At 44.4% G+C, this 22,958-nt stretch overlaps 1 protein-coding gene across 3 annotated transcripts in view; it reads left to right on the top strand.

The window, feature by feature from the left end:
* LOC134022350 (cGMP-dependent protein kinase 1) overlaps positions 1–22,630 on the top strand; it is a 52,641-nt gene extending 30,011 nt beyond the window's left edge. For all 3 annotated transcript variants that reach the window (XM_062463810.1, XM_062463811.1, XM_062463809.1), the window contains 15 exons: positions 4,073–4,178; positions 7,572–7,635; positions 9,604–9,681; positions 11,167–11,261; positions 15,055–15,120; positions 16,197–16,271; positions 18,750–18,846; positions 18,974–19,113; positions 19,587–19,676; positions 19,855–19,996; positions 20,144–20,307; positions 20,408–20,530; positions 20,619–20,681; positions 21,141–21,207; positions 21,336–22,630. In XM_062463810.1, coding sequence (XP_062319794.1) covers positions 4,073–4,178; positions 7,572–7,635; positions 9,604–9,681; positions 11,167–11,261; positions 15,055–15,120; positions 16,197–16,271; positions 18,750–18,846; positions 18,974–19,113; positions 19,587–19,676; positions 19,855–19,996; positions 20,144–20,307; positions 20,408–20,530; positions 20,619–20,681; positions 21,141–21,207; positions 21,336–21,434 — 1,469 coding nt within the window. In that variant the 3' untranslated portion in view covers positions 21,435–22,630. The remainder of the gene's footprint in view (positions 1–4,072; positions 4,179–7,571; positions 7,636–9,603; positions 9,682–11,166; positions 11,262–15,054; positions 15,121–16,196; positions 16,272–18,749; positions 18,847–18,973; positions 19,114–19,586; positions 19,677–19,854; positions 19,997–20,143; positions 20,308–20,407; positions 20,531–20,618; positions 20,682–21,140; positions 21,208–21,335) is intronic.
* Positions 22,631–22,958: the final 328 nt, after the last annotated feature.

The following is a 22,958-nucleotide window of genomic DNA, read 5'->3' as shown; positions in this document are numbered from 1 at the left end:
GAAGACTGTACAACACCTGGTAATCATTAACCATATATCACTGTGCCATGTCATTGATGGAGGCAAAAACTGGGACATGGTAAATACCTTTTGTGTGATAGTACAAGATTACCTCACTTATCTGTGGCAAGGTTCCCAGAAATGATCCTGTTGTGTTTTCAGAGGTATGAGGTGAATAACTCACTAATGTGGTTTGCCAGCATCTTGAAGCTTAAGATGCAGTGTGTTTTGAAAAGAACCAGGAATGAGGGAGAGACTGTTATTCAGAGATTGTAGAGTCATTTTAAGGCCATTATGCAGACCAAAAGACCAAAGTAATAACAAAGAGCATAACTTACTGAAGTTCATGTTCGAATACTTGTTTAATATATAAAGCACATTGAGCTGCAATTCTTGTATGAAATGTGCTATATAAATAAAGTCTTATTATTATTATTATTATTATTATTATATAAAGAATATTCAATTTCCAGTGTCTCAGAAATCATTTTGAGAAAATTGCATTTGGCTGGGAGACTCAAATATAAAGTCTATATACCATATTATGGCACAATCAATAAAGGTCATACCTTCTGGATACAGTTCATTAACACATTTTATAATGCAGTTATGTTACAGAAAACATAATACATGTTGAATCAAACTCATAAAACAGACCAGAGAAAACGAATTGTGGAAGCTGTCACGGCCACAGCCGTGCCCCCCCCCCCCGGTTTCAGTTTTTTGCCCTGCCCTAGTGTTTCCCTGTCATTGTCTTCACCTGTCTCGTTAGCTTCATTGTGTCCACAGTGTGTCGTTGGGTTCTGTGTATTTAGGTTTCTGTTTTGTGTCCAGTCTTTGTCTTGTCCTTACTACTACCCATGTCACTGTGAGCCAAATGCAACTCCCTTGCATTTGGGTCCTACCCCACCTCACACCCTGACAGAAGCATCAATACCACATAATTCAATGGGTTAACACAGGTCTCAACATCAGTTCAGAGACTGACAGCATGAAAACCAAATAAATTCCACAGTAAATTGAAATAATTGTTGATTATTTTCAATCCTTTGTGCGATCCTTGGAGACATGACCTTGGCTTCTCCTCTGAGGCTTTCTCTCTCTATCGCTCTTCCGTGTGTCCTTCACTGACGCTCCGGGGCTCTGATCACGGGCCATCGATCAGCCTCCCTTCTGACTGATAGAGCTGTGGGACACAGAGGAGAGCGTTGCGGCGCTGTCGTACCTGAGAGATACAGTCAAAAACACATCTCGAAGCAAACAACCACGATTGGTTGTCTGCTTCACTCATCATCGCTTGCTGTCAGTTACAGTGTATTATTCATTGGTGTTTTCCCAACTCAGCGTCCGATGAATGGCCCGTTCAATTGACTCTCCGGAAGGTTCCAAGGCTGCCGTCTGCTTGGTGTGACTAATGGAGACAGTGGATGTGACGTGGTTGACAACTTTTAGTGCACCAGTGCTCTTACATGGTTGGGCTCCAGCAAATGCATCCTGTGATGGCATCATTGTACATCCAGCTCTCAGCAACACTTCCACAACTGACCATTGGAGCGTGGAGCCCCCTTTATTACAGCCTGGACACAACAGAGAGAGACTCGTCAGCTCTCTGTAGGGGCACTCCAGAGCCTCTTGCTCCAGGGACGGTGGGGGTGGAGAAGTACATGAGTATTCTCTTGGTAGTGTGGGCATTGAAAAGACAGACAGGCAGGCAGCCAGGCCATTGTCCCTTGAAGAGCAACTTTTCACAGGCAGGTATTGTGAGGTGACATCACACCTGTTCTGGAGCTTGTCAATTCCCAATCACACATGGTTGCTTATGTGTGTGTGTGTGTGTGTGTGCAGTTATGAGTGGGAGTAAATGAGAGCGAGACAGAGATAAAAAAAAATGAAGACAGGCGGGTGGTGTACGTAAGGGCAGTAAGGGTACAGATTGAAGTGTTTTTCCCAATGCATGTCCAGCAGACCAAACCCAATAGGGCTATGCCCCATTGACTGTGCCACCACATTCTCCCATTCCTCACGCCTGTTTCTCAGACCCAGTCGTGGTTGTAGCCCGTACATTTGATAGGCTGTCCTGTTAATGGCCAACAGCCCACAAACAAGAGGACATTATTCTGCTCCCACTGCAGGCTAACAAGCTCCCCAAGTCTCAGCGCAATTTAGTCAAGTCTCCAAATAACCCATTTACCTCTGCTGAAGTGCGCTCCAGGCCTCGACATATCTACACATACACCCCCTCCCCCGCCCACACACAAACACAACACACACACATCACACACTCCCTCTCTTTCTCTTTCGCTCGTCCTGAGCTCCCAGTTGCTGTCTGTGTGCATACCAAAGTCCTTTATTCTAAGTGATGCTGGAGGGTTCCATCTGAGTAGCTTTGGAAACTGCTTTACAAGTACATCTGCTAGAGTTTCCTACATGACTTGATTTTGAACAGTCTCCACTCAATAGTGTATGGCTAGCCAGTCTTCGAGACCCATTTAAAATGCATCCCCTCAAAGATTCAAGAGACTCCAGGTCAAAAGTCAAAATAAAGCTTTATAAAACCACTGAAACATCACCACATAATGAGAACAGAATAATATACTCTACATGACTCGGTGGTCCTTGACTTAATCAGTTTTATTTGCGCTTGGTCAGAGTTGATGGACTGACAGAATGATGCAGGCTTTTAAATGGAACCAAGTCAGAGTGTTCATTTGACTGAAACCTAGCCACAGAAATTGGAACCAGGCCCAAATGGTGTTAAGGAGCCTGTTGTGGCCTCTGTGTTGGTTCCTGTGTTCTACATCGTTAGTGAGCAGGGGTCTTACTGTCCCTAAGAGAGAGTGTGCCTTAAAACTGCAGCTGAGGAGAATAGCCTCGTCTAATGAGGGAGACTCTCTCCCTGTCTTGTTCTGTTTTACAGCAAAGCCAACTTTCATCTCACTAAAAGACCTATTTGTGTGTGTGTGTGTGTGTGTGTGTGTGTGTGTGAGTGTGTCTGTGTGTGGTGTGTGTGCGTGTGAGTGTTCGGGTTGTATGTTTGTATTGCAATTGTATTTGTATCTCCATGAAATCCCCTGGACACAAGGATGTGAGGTCACCCAAGTCTGTCTTGTTAGTGTGTGATGGGTGAAGAGTCTGCCCAATAACACAGCTCCAAGGGGAGGATTCAGAACAAGCAAAAAACTACAAACAGATAAGGGCACAGATACATAGTCACATTAGTGGGTCCATTCATCACTGTTACACAAGCTACGTATGTTAGTAACAAGTCCTGCTAGACTTTGTTTGTATGGATGTACAGTGTGTGTGTGTGTGTGTGTGTGTGCATGGGGGCTATCTTAGAGGAGCAGCTTTGGGTGTTGGACCCCCAGCTTTGAGTCTATAGGCCGAATTATACTACTCCGTTTTCACGGAGACGGACACAGGGAACGTCCTCTCCGATGTGGAACGCCCTCTCCGAACCCTCTCTACGTGCACCTCCTGATTTTCCTGACTATCCGTCCGCTAGTCCGTATATTTACGGGTACCCCTTGGCTGTGATTGGTTCGCAATTGGTTCCACACACAAAGATGTCATGTGGCAGGCTTAAAAAACGTTGCTCCACCTACTTTTCTGGCTGTGAATTGTTTTCAGCACCCACAGCCTTCGGAGTACTATAAATTCAATGAATCTGTCCGACTCCGTTTGTCTGTCTGTCCCTAACAGAGGTGGAGTAGTATATTTCCGCCTTATCACTCTGGCTCCAAAATCATTCATTTATCTTATACAGTAAAGTCTGACAGGGTCTTATCTAAATGACTATTTGAACCCTAGAGGAAAGTTTATAAGTTGCTGAGGTTATTTACGAAATGATGAAAACTGTCAACAGAAGACTTGTTTCCCAAATAGTCCACTTATTGTTCACTGTGTTTGTATGTGTAGGTATGCGTTTACTGTTAATTTACTTGGACATAAACATACAGATGGACATACAATATAAGCAAACATATTGCCTGGTATCAAGTGGTTAGTATACACCTAAAGTTTGACGGTACTAATATCATCTGTCCCCTGTCTCTGCTCTCCCTGTCTTTAGCCCTCACCAACGTGAAGCTGTGGGCCATTGACAGACAGTGCTTCCAGACCATCATGATGAGGACTGGCCTGATCAAACACACAGAGTATATGGAGTACCTCAAGAGGTGAGAACAGTGACACTCGGAACATTTCCTGCTTTAATACACATCCAACATACTCGTCGAAATCATCCTGATTAGAGTCAGTCCAACTGACCTGTTAGAGAGCCTTTTTTCTCTCCAAATGTTGTTCTCCTAAATGTTCCTGGTAGGATGATGCCATGGAAGTCCCTAATGTTGGATGTTTCTGCTGGGAACTATTTAAGAAGATACAGCCATCTCTTCTGCCGGCTCCCTCTCTCTCTCTCTCTCTCTCTCTCTCTCTCTCTCTCTCTCTCTCTCTCTCTCTCTCTCTCTCTCTCTCTCTCTCTCTCTCTCTCTCTCTCTCTCTCTCTCTCTCTCTCCCTCTCTCTCTCTTTCTCTCTCTCTCTCTCTCTCTCTCTCTCTCTCTCTCTCTCTCTGTCTCGCTCTTCTCTCTGTCTGAGGGCGGATGACATTAGCATAGGTCTGCTGGAGCAGGAGGGCTGGAGGCAGAGACACAGCAGTATCATATTAAAGCTAGTCAGTCTTATAATATTGCAGAGAGTGTGGGATAAAAGACGTGTTCTTCAAAAGAGGGGAGGAGAAAACGGTGCAGCTTGGAGGATGTTTTAGGATCCTTTTTTCCCAGTCTGTCTTTACGCCTATCTCTCTCTCCGTCTATCCGTTTTACAAAATGGATAATAATATGAATATGAAATTGAACTTTCGTGATTGATATATGAGCTTCACCCTTAGGAACTGGATAGGATATGTCATATATAGCCTTGTTTGTCAGTGCCTAATCATGATTGTGATGCAGTTCTTTCTTTTAACCTCATTCCGATGACAGTCATTGAGAGCAACTCAGCGGATATTCACCTTATTGGAGTCTGTATCCCTGCCACTCTCTCTGTCCATTACCTCTCATCAGCTCTGAAGGACTCACGGCTCATTAATCTCTCGTTTCTCATCTCAGTCTCTGCTACAGGGTGACACATTCTCTGAAGGCAAGTTGAGGAGAAAAAACTAAACTATTCAGCCAGGACAGGACAAGGCAGGGGCAGGGGCACGGCAGGATTAAGTTGTATCAGCTCTGTATTTTCCCACAGAAAATAGAAACATAGTGAACCAAAAAAATACCGGTATGAACAGATAAAGTAACCCTGGCACTGTTGGGTTTCTAAAGCAGCCTACAGCTATTTGGGGGCTCAGTCTTCTGTTTGAGCACTCTGACAAAGAGAACCTTGTATACAGGAAGAGGCGGGTGTAGCTTGAGGCAGCTAATTCACAAAACAACTCCGCTGCACCTGGTTACAAAGAGAATGGAATGCCATTTCTGACAGTCCATCATCTTAAGCTTTCAGCAGAAATATGTTTTTACCTCTGGATTCTGACAAAGTCACAATCTGTGACACAAGACTCAAAGTTACTCTGTGTAAAGAACCACAGAATAGTTCTTGGACATTCATTTAACGCTACCATAAACTAACATGCATTCGTTATAGACCTGTTGAGTGTGACTGCTTGGCTAAAAGAAGAGATGCTGTTGAAACACTGTTCTGTTCTCATCATTGTTAGCACTTTAAAGACAACCTTCTCATATGCCACCCACCGGCTCTGGAATACGTGCATCATTTCTCAATGGAGGGAGTGAGGGATATTGGTAAAACGTTCTACAAAAAGGGATTATTGTGGATTATGTGGTGTGTGTGTGTGCTTGTGTGTGTGTGCTTGTGTGTGTGTGCTTGTGCGCATGTGTGTCTGTGTACCTGTGGTTCACCCGCCCAAACATCACATGCACATCCTTGAACTTGTTATTTGGATGGCCTTACCATTTCCTTCTGTGGTTAATCTTACTCCTCGCTCTCCTGCATTTACATCATCCCTGCTGCCTGCTCTCTCAACATGTGTGCCCCCTCACAGTGACACTCAGTCAGACAGCAAGTTCTCCACCCTCTTTCAACTCCAGAGAGGCCAGGCGCCTCCAGATATCTCTCTCAGAGGGAAAGATACAGACAGGGCAACCCAAAGACACTTAACAGCTGTCAAGCACCCACTCCAAGAAATGGGAAATAGTTGATGATGTTGATTTGCCAGAAGGCCTCTTCTTGTAGATGGTTACTGACTGTATTTTTCATGTTGACGTGCAACAGTTTCAGCTTTCCAGTGTTTCCTGCACAACCTAATCACTGTGTTTATCTGCACACTGTTTGCCATGTGGTCCAGGGCATAGGCAGATGGTAGTGATTCTGGGAGGACAGGAAGCCAAGCAACACGTACAAGTCTCCATCCCTGCTCCCACCTACCACACCACTAAAGCTTGGACTCGACACACTAACAACATGATTATGCTCAGGGCCTTACAATGATGTAATTGCCTTTTCATTGCAACACAATTAAGTTGTTAGAATTGTTTTCTATTTCTCCATAACACAGGATCTTTGTTAACGTTTTGTTAACAGTTCCGTGTCAGTTCAGGGTCTCATATGGTTTGAATAATGAGGTTATCGGACCATCCGCAATTTGGCTTGATTCCATGGAGGAAACGCAGCAACATCAGCAAACCAGTCAGGCAAACGGCCAACCAGGAAACCTGCCATCCAGTCTGCAGCAAGTCACCTAGCCAGGTTAACAAACAGCAAAAGGAGTATTCCACCCACCCACCCAGTTAGTCAGCACCCAGTCAGCTAGTCAACAGTCGGTCAGTCAGTTCAGAAGCCAGGCGATCGGTAGCTAGCCAGCCATTCCGCCCACGAGATGGTGTAGATACTGTAATAGATACTGTAATAAAACATGGAAAAAAGGAGGAGAGGGAGATGGAGAAACAGAGAGATGATATGGGGAGATTAAGGTCTTTGTTCCAAAGCCTGGGTCATTCTCTCCCCTCCTGATAAACATTGGCCATGTTTTATTTAGTATGCTACGATAACAGGCAGATACTGTTCAGAGGGCTTCAAGGGGAACAAACTGAACAAACATTAGAAGCTTGGCCAAGTCTATTCATTCTCGTCTGACGCAGGAGCTGGTACCAACACATTACACAGGCACTAGGGAAACAAATACAGACAAGTTAAATACTGTATGTAATCTCAACTTTAACAGTAGGAACAGTCGGTTCATCGTGCCCTGTCTTTTCCACTCAATTTAGGCAGTAACCGAGCATTCATAGTGAACTGAAACTCAATATTTTTGTCAAACCTTTTACTTGTAGCACAATTAAGTATGGAACACAATTAAGTTGTCAAATGAGAAACGTTTCAGAATGCAGGATTTTTAACATCTGTTCAATCTCTTGTTCGGCCCCACATATTCTATGTATCCCTAGTTGCCTGTAGTGCAGGACAACTCCGCTGTGCTTATTAAATGCTAGTGTCTATAACCAGAACCATGCAGTATGTCAAAGGATTCACCCCTCCTCTCTCTTTTCCTTTTCCACAGCGTTCCAACATTCCAAGGTCTTCAGGAGGAGATTCTAAGCAAGCTTGCGGATGTACTTGAAGAGGTGGGTGCTTCGTTCGAAAGCAAGTGAGTCAGTGAGACCAAGGCCACGCGTCTCGACAGGAATCAGGATGCATGCTGGTGAATGGGAGACTGTTGGTTCAGGGTTTTGTACTTCAGCTATTCTAGGAGGCGTAGACATGCTTCTCTTGTTTTCAACACAATTACCGTAACTGGTCTTTGTTCGGAAGGACCAACTGTGTTTCCAGGCTCCCATCATGATAACATTGTTGACTTAAAGACAGTGTTTGACCATCATAAGGGTCTTCTTAAGAACTAACACGATCTAGGTCAAACAGTAATAGTCAAACAGAACTGAGAGGTTAAGTCCATGATGTGCTCACCCACCGCAAATATCACATGCATTTCCAGAGACTGAGCGCGCCTGTTTCCATAGAAACAACATTGTGTTTAGACATGAGTGAAAGTCGGGCAAAGTTGCTTTGTGAACAAAAACATCAATAACATAATTAGATATTCTCCATTTACAGCAGGCTAAGTATGAGTCTCCACTATCTGTGTGTTTGCTAATGTGAACTGTGTGTTCACAGATTTAGAGATTTAGATGTATTTCATGTGTTGTAAAGTTGGTTACATTTGTGAAAGAACAGATCTCTTTGCAGCACACAATTTGACATTTTGTCTGAGCTGGAGGCTTTTATAAGCCTGTTGCTTTTCTGTGTATATGTGTGCGTGTGTGTCCTTGTGTACAGGAGTGTGTGTCCTTGTGTGTGTGTGTGTGTATTTGACTGTGTGTTTGATGTCTGCATAATTATAGAGAAAGTGGTTCCGATTTTTACCTTGAAGTGTTCATTTAACGACAGAAAAAGGGATTTATTTATGTAAAACTATGCAAATCAATCCACCCTTGACTTACTTAAGACTATCCGTCCAAAAGTGTTCCAGTTTATTTGATTAACTAAAGCTTGAGCGAAGGAACACCACATATGGCTGGATATGTTTTGTGTTCAGTGCACCAAGAGCATGTTTTCTTTTGAAGAATGATACAAAGTTATAAAACAGACTGTTGTTGAAGTAATCGTGCGTATTTGGAGGAGTGGATTTAACCGTTTTGAATTGATGTACTGACTGCTAGCTGTCTCCTTTCTATCTATGCCTGAGTTCCCTAAAGGAAGATTGGACTAACATCTTTTATGATGTGCTCTGTCTCCCACTGGACTGCTGTACGAATGTGAAGATTTATTCTTAGAAAGTGACAGTGTATATTCAGCTGGGACAAAAAATGATCCAATTATGTATTGGCTATCATTAAAACAAGACAGCTCGGAACCAATCATTTCTGGAACCAGCAAGTCAACCGTGGTAGGACAAAATTAAGCAGAAGTTTAGTTCCTCACTGTGAAAAGGTAGAGATGTGGAAACACTCTTATGTAATGTGAGACATAATTGATAGGTACAGATATTTTCCAGACACCTTTAAGAATAACTTATTTTTCACTTTTTCAGTGCATAAGACCTCATAGCAAAAGAGAAAGCCTGAGAGAGAGAGAGAGAGAGACAGAGAGAGAGAGACAGAGAGAAAGAGACTGAGAGAGAGAGAGAGCGAGAGAGAGAGTGGGGGGGGGGGGGGGAGAGCCAAAGGAAGCAGCCTCTAACTTAAGTGACATACTCAACTCCCCCTCGTCCCCTCCAGCCCTGGTTGGTATTAGTCATCTACCTGACACAGGAGAACCCTCCCTCATCCATTATTAAGCAGGGCACATAGGGGAGAGTGCGGGGGAGGGGGGCAGAGAATGGGGGCAGGGGATGAAGAAGACAGCAAGGGAGTGGTGGACTGATGGAGAGAGGACAGAACAGGATCTGTAGGAGGTTTTGGTGCGCAGGTTTTATGTTCAAGGGCTCTATCCTACCAAGGCCCCACATATTACACCCAACAGTCTTCTGATGGCTTCATTGGGTTTTGCAGGGAAGATTATACTTATGAATGACCTCTCCTCTCCTCTGCTGACAGACACACTACGAAGATGGAGAGTACATCATCAGGCAGGGAGCCCGAGGAGACACCTTCTTCATCATAAGCAAGGGAAAGGTGAGACCATCATCATCGTGTTCTTCTTCCTCATCATTACAAAGGGTACCATAACACTTTCATCTGCACAAGTCACGAACATCAATAAGGGAGACAAGGGGAATTCTTCTTCTTTATCATCATCATCATCATCATCATCATCATCATCCTCTGGCAGGCACAGACAAAGCGCAATCTCCAGTCATTTTTAAGCAACACCCCCCGCAGTAGGCGTATGATGAGCTATCATCTATCCTCCTCATCTCCATCAGCATGTTCAGAAACAGGTCTTGTTGGACAGTCAGCTTGTCCGCTGCAGTACTCAGCATGGACAGCGAGGGCGCTGGAGACGTGTGGCTCCGAGCCAGATGTATCACCTTGTGTCCCGTCCAGAAAGCCAAATAAGGTCAACCATTTCCCCCGTTCGGATGATCAATATGTATCTGTGTAGAAGGTGCACATATCTCTCTATTCACCCTACTTGCTCTTTTCAATCCCACTCCCGCTGCCTCAATCTCTCTCTCCTGGTTCTTTCATGTCTCTCTCTCAAGCTCCCCTTTTCTCTTTCTCCCTCTCTGAGTTCACTCTCTCTCTTATATTTTTCTCGCTCCTTTCTCTCTCTCTCTCTCTCTCTCTCTCTCTCTCTCTCTCTCTCTCTCTCTCTCTCTCTCTCTCTCTCTCTCTCTCTCTCTCTCTCTCTCTCTCTCTCTCTCTCTCTCTCTCTCTCTCTCTCTCTCTCTCTCTCTCTCTCTCTCTCTCTCTCTCTCTCGCTCTCTCTCTCTCCTCTCTCTCTTTCTCTCTTTCTCCCTCTGTTTCCATGTTGGGCTCAGCCCCTGTCTGTCCTCCATGTCTTAATAACGGATGAAGAACACCACTGTCTCTCTTAATAAGAAGGAATTAGGATGTCCCTTGGTTAGACGTGGCTCCATACCTCTCCAAAGGCCTGTCGAAACAGCTGAAGATAAATCTCTCATTAAATCAAAGAGCCTTCTAGCTCCTTCTCTTGCCGGTTGGGCTGAATGGCCAACACTCGCATATCACAAGGGTTAACGAGCTGGTCAGGGGAGCTCCATCAGCAAACACACACACAGGGAGAGCTCACAGCCATTTACCGCTGCATGCAGTCTGCGAAGCACAGCCAGGGGCATAAAGATCCACCTATTACCCGGCAGCTATTCACGCAAACAAAATCAAATAGAATTGAAAGGTTCATTTGTTCAGAAAGGGTGTCTGAGCAAATCATATGCCTGTTACTTGAAGCATAGCGCAACAACATTGGGGATAAAAGCAGTCTGAGGAAGCCTAGCTTCACGGCGGAGGTCAGCTAGACACAGGGACGCATACTGCTGATGTGGATGTCTGTTGCTTGAAGCCGTACCCCTGCACGTGAACACAAGTGCATATGTGTGTGTGTACGAGAGATATCTAATGTGTAACTATTGAACGTGTGGACCTCCGTGACCATCTCTACCTGTTCCCCCTCGACTCCGCCCACCCCCACCCCAGGTGAATGTGACCAGGGAGGATGTGCCCAGCGGTGAGGCAGCGTTTCTGCACAGCCTGGGGAAGGGAGACTGGTTTGGAGAGATGGCACTGCAGGGGTAAGGCGTCCTCCCTTTGTCCTCACCTACTCTCTATTTTCTGAAACTTTCTCTCTCTCTCCCTCTCTCTATCACTCTCTCTCACTCTACAGTGAACTGATACTCCTCAACAAAGCCCACTCAGACACAAACTAGAAGGCCCACGATTTCTAAGGATACGTGTGCAAAGTGTTCTTGTCTATTCCTAGTGAATAACTTTTCAAACACAGAACTGGAAGCAAGGAGACGTTACAAATGTGTGTGTGTGTGTGTGGGGGGGGGGGGGGGGCGGTGACATCTGATCATTAGAAACATTAATTGTAAAATAAGAAAGCAAAGTATAACAAGTATATGCAATTCCTTAACTCTTATATTGACATTCAACTACCCTATATATGCAACAACATAATTGAATTCCTGAAATTCTGTCATGGCTTTTGATTTGATTTTCAATGCACCCCACCTCCCCTCCTGGAGGGGTCCAAGTATTCACTTAATCTAGATCTGTAACACCACACTTACTTTTCCATCATTGTCTGTCAGTTAATGTCAAGGAGAGTAACACCAGTTAACTTCTCTGTAAGAATGAAAGGATGTCAATTGTGCCATCCAGTGGCCATTTTGTGAAACTAATGGAAGTTTAAACGCAAACAAGATAAATACAAGTATTTATCTGGTTCATGTATCATGTGAATCATGGTTGAATCTAAGATCATGTTTATGATTCCAGGTCCATACTGTCAGTTTCCAGTATGTTCTCAGGTCTGTAGACAGATGGTTGGAACCACTTCATACGAGCTGGGAAGCTAATGAATATGGGAGATGAAAGATGACATGTCATTAAAATGAATGTGGGTTGAGAGATTAATGATGCCAGCTAGGACCAAAACCAGCAACAGAAATCCTTTCACTCTGGAAATTCATAATCTTCCTCAATGAAATCTGTATATCGAAGAAAAAAAATCAATTGCTTAAAATTGCGCCCTTCACGACAACACATATGAAACACTTCCATGATTCCCTTCTGTCCTTTTCATCTATTAATTCATCAATCTCATTCTTATCTAACATGAATTCTTCTTGGGAAGGACATCTCAGAAGGACATCCACTTGGAGAAAGTCCCAGCATGCACCAGGGCTTCCTTACTGTAGCATTGTTATCACCCTGTCACAAGTGCTGTTGTCTAGGTCTGGCTGGAGGAGAGAGACTCTGATGGTCAAGCATGTCTTCTAAATTTAAATACTGAACCCAACGTCTTTACTGGAGTTTTATCTTCAGCAGACTTGTTGCAAGTGCAAGAGCAGCTTTTTAATTAGGGCCATGTACGCCTAGGGCCATGAAGCTCACTAGCCTTCTACACGCTAACTCTCTGTAGCAGCAGGAAACGATGCCTTTGATCTTCAATAACAAACCACAAATGGCTGCTTTAGCCTGCCATGTTGGTTTACATTTACATTTAGTCATTTAGCAGACGCTCTTATCCAGAGCGACTTACAGTAAGTACAGGGACATTCCCCCGAGGCAAGTAGGGTGAAGTGCCTTGCATAAGGACACAACGTCATTTGACACGGCCGGGAATCGAACTGGCAACCTTCGGATTACTAGCCCGATTCCCTCACCGCTCAGCCACCTGACTCCACCTGGTTTGGTTTCAGAGAGTGGTGTCACAAGATTTGTGACATTTTCAATGTGGGTCTCTATCTGTATTTGGCTGTGTGTGTGCTTGTGTGTATACTTTTGTTGTCTAATTAGTGTTCAAATAAGGGACAGAGTGTTTTTTCTGTGATTGGTGGAAGTTCCAGGAAATGGTACACCCTCAAACATAGCTGTGGTCCCTCATTGGACAACACCATGTGTGATGGCTCATTCTTCCTGCCCCAGTATGAGGTCCAATTTGAGGTGTTGATCCATCAGCACCTCGGAGAATGTGTGCTATGTTGAAATGAGCTGTCCTCTTAAGTGTGTGTGTGGGGGGAGTGTCCGAGAAATGCTGAGGAGTGGGAAAGCTTGTTAAAAAGGAAAACAGGGGAAAAAGCATAACATTTGATTGGTCCTGGTATCTCTCGTCACACACGCACACAAATACACACACACACCCCCACACACACAAATGTGCACATGCACACACGCTCTGTTTGTATAACCCATTCCCCGGGACATCAGATCACCCTCCAGTTGCCAGCTTAATCCATCCACTGGATATGAACACCACAGGGTGCTGTGTGTACATGTGTGTGTACATGAGATTGATGTGTTTGTGGGTGTGCATGTGGGAATTGTGACAACTCAGACACATGCAGCTGCTTTGTGTGTGTTGACAAGTGTGTCTGTTTGTGCTAGGTTTTGTGCATGGGTGCGTGCGTGTACATTTACAAGTTTGTAGGCGTATTTAGTCCTAATGATATTTCGAGCGAAGAAGTTAGAAAATGATTCATGCTGACAGATATGGTTAGCTTACGGCAGTAACATAATACCACATACATCAACAAGGGCGTGAGGTAACCATTTCCCCACCCCAGGTGAAAGATACCATTCCCAAAACCTTTAAAAGGAAGTATTAGTTATGGAACTAAGTGTATATATAACTCATGGACCTGTGCATTGCTCTTGGTTAAATGATTAGTTTGTATTGCTTGAAGAATACAAATAGGGCTCGGGTGAATTTTCTCAAGAAACATTGGTTCTCCCTAGTGCTAAGACTAAGGAAGCAGGTCATTATCTGAGGTGAGAACATAGATGTGAGTTTGTGTGTGTTTGTATTAAAACACATCAGTGTGGAAGAGACAATATGCCCACACATTGGCACTGCATCCCAGGGAGTTGACAGCAATGGCTCTGAGAGTGGTGCTCTGCTTGGCACATATTCACAGGTGACATATGGCAGGTGCTTACAGAGACAAACACCTACCACTCATGGTTTGGATGTTGGCCTCTTGTTAATTCACCCCCCCCTCCCCTTAGCAACTATAACCACTCTTATCCTCTTATGTGCTCTCCTCTCCTCACTTCTCCTCATGTCTCTGACAAAGCAGAGCTTGTTGTTTCCCCAGCAGCTGTGACCTTTTCCAGGGGTGTGTTTGTGTGTTGAGTGTGTGTGTGTTGAGTGTGTGTGTTGAGTGTGTCTTTGGCGAATGACTATTTGGAGGATTAAGGCATAGACTGGATAGAGAACATGCACAGGATTGTCACCTCTCTCCCTATGAAATACAGGGCCCTCTGTCTGTGTGTGTGTGTGTGCTATCCTCCTCTTGATCAAGGACGAGAGTGTGTGTTCAGCAAGTTAAACAGAGTCAGTTGAGAATGCGCTGGTCTGGAATACAGCAGAAGCGTTTATTCTGGTTTAATAGTCTACAGAGAATCGGAGTGTGTTGTTTTTGGGGTGGAATCAGAGAGCCGCCGTAACCTTTCTTGGCCTGGATATAGCCTTTATATTGAATTCCCCTCAAAGTGCTCAATTTTTTGTCTCTAGTGTGTGTTCAAGTGCACTGCACCAGTCGTACAGGCCCGGTTAGACTTTTGGACCTTTCAGCTGTGTGTGTGTAAGGTGTGTGTGTGTGTGTGCACTGGGGGTACGGTAGGACATGGACCCCTGGGACTCAGACTTGAACTCCTGTGACTGGGGAGACTCCGAGAAGTCGTCTTCATCCTCTGATGAGGATGAAGATGAGATTGATGATGTCACAGACAATACAGAGTAATGCTGGTTTCACAACTCCAATTGAACTAGATTGGCACTCACTGTGGATGGTTTTAGTACTTTGCATGAACCTGCCTGTTGCTGATAACCGATTGTGCGTATGTGTGCCTTTACAGTGAGGACGTCAGGACAGCAAACTTTATTGCTGCAGAAACGGTCACCTGTCTGGTCATCGACAGAGAGTAAGTATGAACAACAGCCTAGGACTACCTAGGTGTCAACATGTTTCTAATATGGATAACACAGTGCATAAATGCATTATTTTAATCTAATCTGATGTGTTTTCTTTTTGGTCCAATGTGAAATCCTGTGAACTGGAAAGTACTAACATACACACACTACTGTAAGATGATATAGGGTCTTACTGGGACATGTTTGTCTTAATACCTCTATACTGAGCTGGGTTGTAAAAGGGGGCAGCAGGTTGGGTAGTGTGCGTGTGTTAGCTGACACCAGGAGTCCCCTTTCTCAGGCAGAAGACCACACATGGCTGTGCTCTAAGTGAGTGTGGAGTAAGTGAGTCACCCATGGTGAGAGCGATGTGATTATTATGGTTTGTCAACCTGTCTATCACACATGCGGCTGATGCTACCCTCAACCGCACTAACTGTGTGCGGTACTTGCAGTGTTAAAGGGGGGAGAATAAGAGGCCATTTATGTTGGGTAACTCTGATAGGCCAATTAAGACTGCTTCATCAGATCAGAGATGAACTGAAACTAATACACCAATTAGCAATGTTTACTTTTCATGTTGACTTCTAATTTACGTCAAAGCCAACTTCTTTGTTGTGGGCTATTCTTCCATTTGATGTGTGTTCGAATTTTCAATCCTTAAATAGAACTGCTGCCCAGACATGTCAGCCCAACTCTACCAGAGAAATTGATCTTTGAAGTAGGATGATAAATATTTCATGGCTTGTGGCTGTAGTTTCATAACTGCCTGAGAGGAGACAAACAGAAACCCAATGGCATTAATTTAGCTTTCACATTTATTAAGCTCTAAACAATGTTTAGTTTCTCTTTGTCTTCTCTACTTACTTCTTGTGTTGAAAGATAAGCAATCCCCTTTGTGACATGTTGTAAAAGGGCTATACAAATAATTCATTTGATTTGATCTCCAGTCGCATTTTAGCAATCTTATATCCCATTAAATATGGTCAATGAACCATGGAAGAATCCCCTCTAGAACTCTGATGGGGAATTTGATCTTGCGGGTTTCATAAAAATCCATATATACGTCTCTCTTTCTGTGTTGCAGCTCATTCAAACACCTGATTGGAGGGTTAGAGGATGTCTCCAGTAAAGGTCATGAGGATGCTGATGCCGATGCCAGGTAAAGTCAGACAGGCACCTCTTTGTCTGTCACTGTCTAATCATTTCTCTGTGCATGCTCACTGGTCCTTCAGGCTAATGTCAGGGTTTCAAAGTACACCGTCACTTATTATTCCCCTTCAACCTCCACACTTTCACATCAAGTCCCCTTAGGATTTGAAGTGTGTTTGTCAACATGAACATCTGCTATCATACCAAAAGATACACATATTTGTGTAAGTGTGGTATGTGACATAGCATATTACTGTATTAACATACCAAAATATTGTTTGCCTTGGATAAAAGTATAAAAGAACAAATGTAACAAGGCTGTTGTCTTTCGACCGACGAGGAGCTCTACATTATTGGAGAGGAACTCTTTTTAACCACAGACATAAGAGAGTACTTGAGTTTGACAGAGCTGGCAGCTCAGGCTGCTGAGGAGTTGGGGGTGATAGAGAGGGTGCCAGCTCAGGCCTAGTGGGACATGGTAAGGAGAAACCAGAACTAAGTGTGGAACACTGAGGAGAGATCAAGCTAAGAGTAACATAATATACCAGAAAGAAGGACTTATCACCATAGTCAGAGAGATTTATGACAGAAGAGATGTATTGAGTTATGTGGTCACTCAGCACTAGCATTGTGATCATCTTAGAGCAGGAGGAAAGGAGAGAGACTGGTGAGTGGCCGGTCATTGGCACTCATGTGAGGCACCACAAATGATACCAATGTCTACAGGCTCCAACCCAAGTCAATAGAGGGCCAAATGGAATGGGACCACACCAATATGGCTACAGTCAGGTTACTTTCAGCTTTAGAAGTAGACATCAGGAAAGACACAAACTAGCTCCACCAACATATTCCAAGTTTAGTCTGATGGTGAGTTTGCCTTTGATATTCCTCCCTATTCTCCCATATCCTCTTCAATAAATAAGTCCCCTCTGCTTTCCTCTTTCCTTTGTCACATCAAAGGATGCTGCTTTTGTCACTCTGATTAAGATGGCTGGTTCATCGCTGTGTGTGTGCGTGTTTCCAACCCAGCTTAGGATGTTTGCCTTTTCCAGGCAAGGCTGTCGCCGGTGGAAAGCCAGTCTCAAACCGTCACTGAGATGGAAACAGTTTTTAATTGGTCACAGTGGGCTCAACACCATGCAGCAGTATCTTAACCACACAACTCACTCCTCTCGTCTCTCTCCTCAAAGAAACCTCCTTGTTTATTAGTTAAGCATTCTTTTTTTTATTTTCCTCTGCTATTCTTTTGCTGGTCCCTCTGTCAGCAGTATGGGATTTATTCATAATAAGAAATAGCTTGCTGATTATTTTTTTCAGGCAACAAATATTCAGGCACTATTACATAGTTTTGTAACACAGAAACTGGTGAAATAGTAAGGTAAACAAATTCCGATGTTACCTGCAAAATGTTGTATACATTTGCATGCATCCTGGTATTTAGTCAATAAAACACCTTGACACAACAGTCAGAAACAGAGCAAACTGCTTTTCCGAGAATTATTGCAGAACGTATTACAGAAGTAATAAGAGAAACAGAGAAAGTTTCTATTTTATTTTCCTCATTACTCTACATATTTATTGGCTTAAGTTCTTTTAACTTTCTTTCACTTCCATTCAAACCAACTGGATGTCAGCTACTGTTCTGGGTTAAGCTATGAGGAAAATGGTACAAGCACACCATCTAGTGGTCAGTTGGTGGTCATATTTATGCAAAATGCTATATGATTTATAATATTGTTGCCGCCACCAAGAAAAGGCTCTGACAAGTTGCGAGCAGAGAGGGCAAGCTTGTGGGAAGGCCCAGGAACTAAGGTCAGGGTCAGGTGAGCACCACTGCCCTGGTAAACATTCCCTCTGAGAACCCAAACGGTCAGACAAGACAGCTGGGAATGACGTGAAGCTTAAGGATCGTTCTCCTACCGTCAACCGTGTGGCCATTTGTTTTTACACGCCCTGTATTTTAAGACTGCGAGTTTGAGGCTTAACACATTTAAACTGCCACTGGTCTTTACAGTGGAAAACCCATAACCTTGCACGTGCTGGTGGCTGTTTTCCGGGCTGTGGACTGCCTCCGCACACGCCAGCTCACGAGGCCTCATGTCTCACAGTTCCTCTTTTTCTGTGTGACCCAGAAAAGTCTTCGTCCTCTGGGCTCAAGCCCTATCCGCTCTGATCCAGCAGATCTAAAACCTGATCTGATCAGGCCCCCCAGGATTAAACAATGAGTAGGGGGTGGGGGGGGGCTGGGGCTGGCTATCAGAGTTTGTGACAGGCTGGGGGCCAGGTGTGCTCTAGTTGGCCCCTGCCAGCCATGTCATTGGAGACACAGAAGAGTATGTGTGTGTAACTGGGTGTGTGTGTGTGCGACGGGGACATCTGCTTTCTCTGGACGAACGCCAACCCTAACCCTGGGGACAAAGGACAGCAAGGCTGCTGTTCCTTTCCACTCCTTTCATCCCTGTGCTGTTGTCTGTTCTTGTCCCCAAAGGTACGAGGTAGAGAATGCCTTCTTCTTCAGCATCAACCTGGCTGACTTTAACATCATCGACACACTGGGCGTCGGGGGCTTTGGCCGTGTGGAGCTGGTAGGTCACCGCTCACCATCTCCAACAGTTCAGCATCCACGGGCTCGGAATGTGGAAACGCATAGGCAGCCGGGGCGCGATGACATCTCTCGTTTGCCGTCTCCCGTTCTTTTCCTGGCGCGCTCAGGTGCAGCTGAAGAGCGACGAGACCAGGACGTTCGCCATGAAGATCCTGAAGAAGAGGCACATCGTGGACACGAGGCAGCAGGAGCACATCCGCTCGGAGAAGCTCATCATGCAGGAGGCCCACTCGGACTTCATCGTCAGGTAGACACGCTCTCTCTCTCTCTCTCTCTCTCTCTCTCTCTCTCTCTCTCTCTCTCTCTCTCTCTCTCTCTCTCTCTCTCTCTCTCCTCAGCTTTCTCCGTCAAGCCAATTCAATTCGATATGCTTCATTGGCACGATAGTTCGGGTTAAATAATGCCACCTCAGCAGTCCGGAGTAAAGGGACAACATATGTTATTAGGTACACACATCAGATAACAAACATGTCTGATCAATCATCAAACAAACTATTATAAAATGTCAAGTAATAAATAATGCATAATTATAATAATATATCACTTTCCATAAAAGTTTTAAGTGACACGTAACATACTGTAAAGTATACCTACATGCTGTACAGACCTGTACATATATATATATAGATACACACATACATATACTGTTTATCTGTTTACTATGTCTCTTTCTTATTATGTTCAGGGATCTGATTGAGATGATGTGTATTTTTCCTCCAGACTATACAGGACATTTAAGGACAGCAAATACCTGTACATGCTGATGGAGGCGTGTTTGGGTGGTGAGCTATGGACCATTCTGAGAGACAGGTCAGTCTCATACATGGTCTGCTTCCCCTTGTGACCTCCACGTAACGTTTCAATTATTCTTTGCAATGTGCCACTTGTGACTCCTATCAATTCCTCATCTCGAAACCTTGAAAATCAGGAATGTGTGTGTTCACCTCTGTGTCGGTCTAGTGACTGTATTCGTCTCCTAATTCTCCAGAGGTTCCTTTGAGGACTCCACTACAAGGTTCTATACTGGGTGTGTGGTGGAGGCCTTTGCGTACCTGCATTCCAAAGGTATCATCTACAGAGACCTCAAACCAGAGAACCTCATTCTGGATCACCGGGGCTACGCCAAGCTGGTGAGGAAAAAGGAGAGCCTAAAGACTCACTTCTATCTCTAACTGGTTGTTCAAACGAGCCCAAGCCTGAACATGAGCTCTCAACATTTCACACAAGCCGAACCCCTGGCCAATGCTAAGTCTGTGGGAATGTTTGTCTTCATCCAGGTGGATTTCGGCTTTGCGAAGAAGATCGGCTTTGGGAAGAAGACTTGGACATTCTGTGGGACTCCAGAGTACGTGGCTCCTGAGATCATCCTGAACAAGGGCCATGATATCTCTGCTGACTACTGGTCCCTAGGCATCCTCATGTTTGAACTTCTCACTGGCAGGTAAACCACAAACATGGACAAGGCTTTTTAACTTCTGTCCTACTTTTAGTCATTTAGGACTGTTGTCAAAAGATTTGATCTCTCCATCCCTTCCCTCCAGCCCTCCTTTCTCTGGACCAGACCCCATGAAGACCTACAACATCATCCTTAGAGGCATTGACATGATAGAATTCCCAAAGAAAATTACCAAAAACGCTGCCAATCTCATAAAGAAGCTATGCAGGTGAGTACCTATCTGTCTCGTCTCATTTGGAACAATCTCCCAGTGTTCTTTGTGATCCTCCAGTCTGACAACATCTGTCTGTGTCTAGGGACAATCCTTCGGAACGCCTCGGAAACTTGAAAAACGGAGTCAAAGACATCCAGAAGCACAAGTGAGTTCATAGTACGCTCATACACAGTTTCGTAGACACAGATCTAACAAGAACATGCTACAATTATAACAGGCAGCCTAATGCTGCGCTGTTGCCCCAGGCTCTGGTACGACGCGCTAGGCGGCTATGGCTTTACCTGCTGCTCGTCTTGGGTCAATGAGTCCAGAAGCCGGCTAAAGATATTATCCTTTATTCCAGGGATTTGGTACAATTAAAACATCCATACAGCACGAGTAGTTGTTGCAAACTCCGCCATAAGCGGTCGAAACCATTTGCCCTTCCGGGGTCAACACCTGGCACTACCTGTCTCCCCCTGGCTCATATAGCCGAGCCAAACAGCGCCACCCAGTGTACAGCCTTAACCATACCCCACAATACCATTACATATTTGGCTCTTACAACAATTCTCGAGGGCCTTATTTAAAGACCACAGACTGACGCATACACTTTATTTTGCAGATGGTTCGAGGGCTTTAACTGGGAGGGTTTAAAGAAGGGCACGCTGACCCCCCCGATCATCCCCAACGTGAGTAGAGACGCCGGCAGCCCTTCTGCCCCCGCAGCAGCCCTATGAAAAACACCAGTCATTCACTGAAAGCAATTGCTTCCTAAATGCCCACCGATTGGTTCATTGTGTCTTTACCTGTCCATCAGGTGACCGCGCCAACGGACACGAGTAACTTCGACAGCTTCCCAGAGGACAACGAGGAGCCACCCCCGGACGACAACTCTGGCTGGGACACCGATTTTTAAGCTTCTCCTCCACATGCACATACCAAAAAAACATCTTCAGGATATAGCTGCATCTTAAAGACTGCGTTCACATGAGTAGGAGGAGAAGAAGAGGAAAGAGACAGACGGCAAGCCCTCTGGGTCACCGATATGCCTTCGCTACGTTGGGACTCTGAGACTGTAGCACTCCCCTCAGTGTTCTGTTTCACACACTCTCTCTCTCACACACACACACACACACACAGACAGACAGACAGACAGACAGACAGACAGACACATACACACATGCACAGACCCACGGGAACAAACAACTCACACACACACAACATGAGACAATGAGTCATAGAGCGAGACCACTTCCGTCCATTAGGCAGAGATGAGGATTGCAGGTGAAATATTAAAGAATATAAGAAAGGGAGAGGGGGGAAAAAAAGACTATGATGAGAATGAGGGTGAAATGGAATTTTCTTTTGCTGCCACACACCTTTACTGCTCTTAAAAAGGTTGGCCAGAACCGCTGTTCTTTCCCAGACTGCTGTAGCTGTTGTGTGCCCTGCAGTAGCTTGTCTGCATCGCTGGTCGCTGACTCACCTGGAAAACTGAAGTCCCATCTCAGCACTGGGTCTAGGAAGTCAAGCAGGTACTAAGTGCTTCAGACCAACCTGAATGTTCCTGTACCTCCTCTTGTTACTGTGAGACAAGCATAGGTTGTAAGTACTGTACATACTATTTGAAGTTACATTCTCACACATGCACATAAAGTAGACACCAATCATCGATTTAGAACAACTGCATACCTTAATGACGCACAAGTGCTGTTTTGTGCTTTTGACAGAAAATGTATGACCCTTCAAGTGCCCTGCCAGCTTATGTTACACAGACACACAAACAGACACTCAGCAAACACACATTACATGTAAGCAATGTGTTATTATGCAGTTAATTCCACTAACTTCATCAACAGAGATGCTCTGACCAACTACGATTTTAAGGTATGTGAGAGCCAATAGATATCCGTTGAACCATTAGTTCAAATGAACATCAACCATACTTATTTATAGCTGATTCCTTTGTTACTTTTAACAAATAATTAATGGCTCAATATATTTCAAATGCATTTTTGGGAACAATGTAGACAGTAATCTCACTCCATAATTATGTAGACACAGTGTTTACTAGGACTTTGGTGCTGTAATAAAAAGGTGATATTGTTTAGAGCCCTGGTTATTGTTTTTGTTGCTTGTGATTCACTTGATTTCCTTAGAAAATGTGCTTATTGTGTTGGTTTGTATAAAATGACTTGTTAATTAAGTGACTTTTATAAGAGTGCTATTTCTGTAATATAATGGTTTATTCACCACCTGATATAACCCCAGGCCCAAAAATATTTAAGTCACACAATTCAGAACAACAATCAAGAATTTATTGTCACACATGCCTTATTGAAATGACTATGGGTAAACTCTAGACTTTGAAAATTCATCCCATGTCAGTTGGTCTCGAAGCCGTGCTCCGACGACGAGTGGTGAATGGTCAGAGATGTTC

This window comes from Osmerus eperlanus, chromosome 6, assembly GCF_963692335.1.
Source record: "Osmerus eperlanus chromosome 6, fOsmEpe2.1, whole genome shotgun sequence".
Lineage (NCBI taxonomy): Eukaryota > Metazoa > Chordata > Actinopteri > Osmeriformes > Osmeridae > Osmerus > Osmerus eperlanus.
Note: the sequence above shows the minus strand (reverse complement) of the source record. Positions and strands in the feature narration are given on the sequence as shown.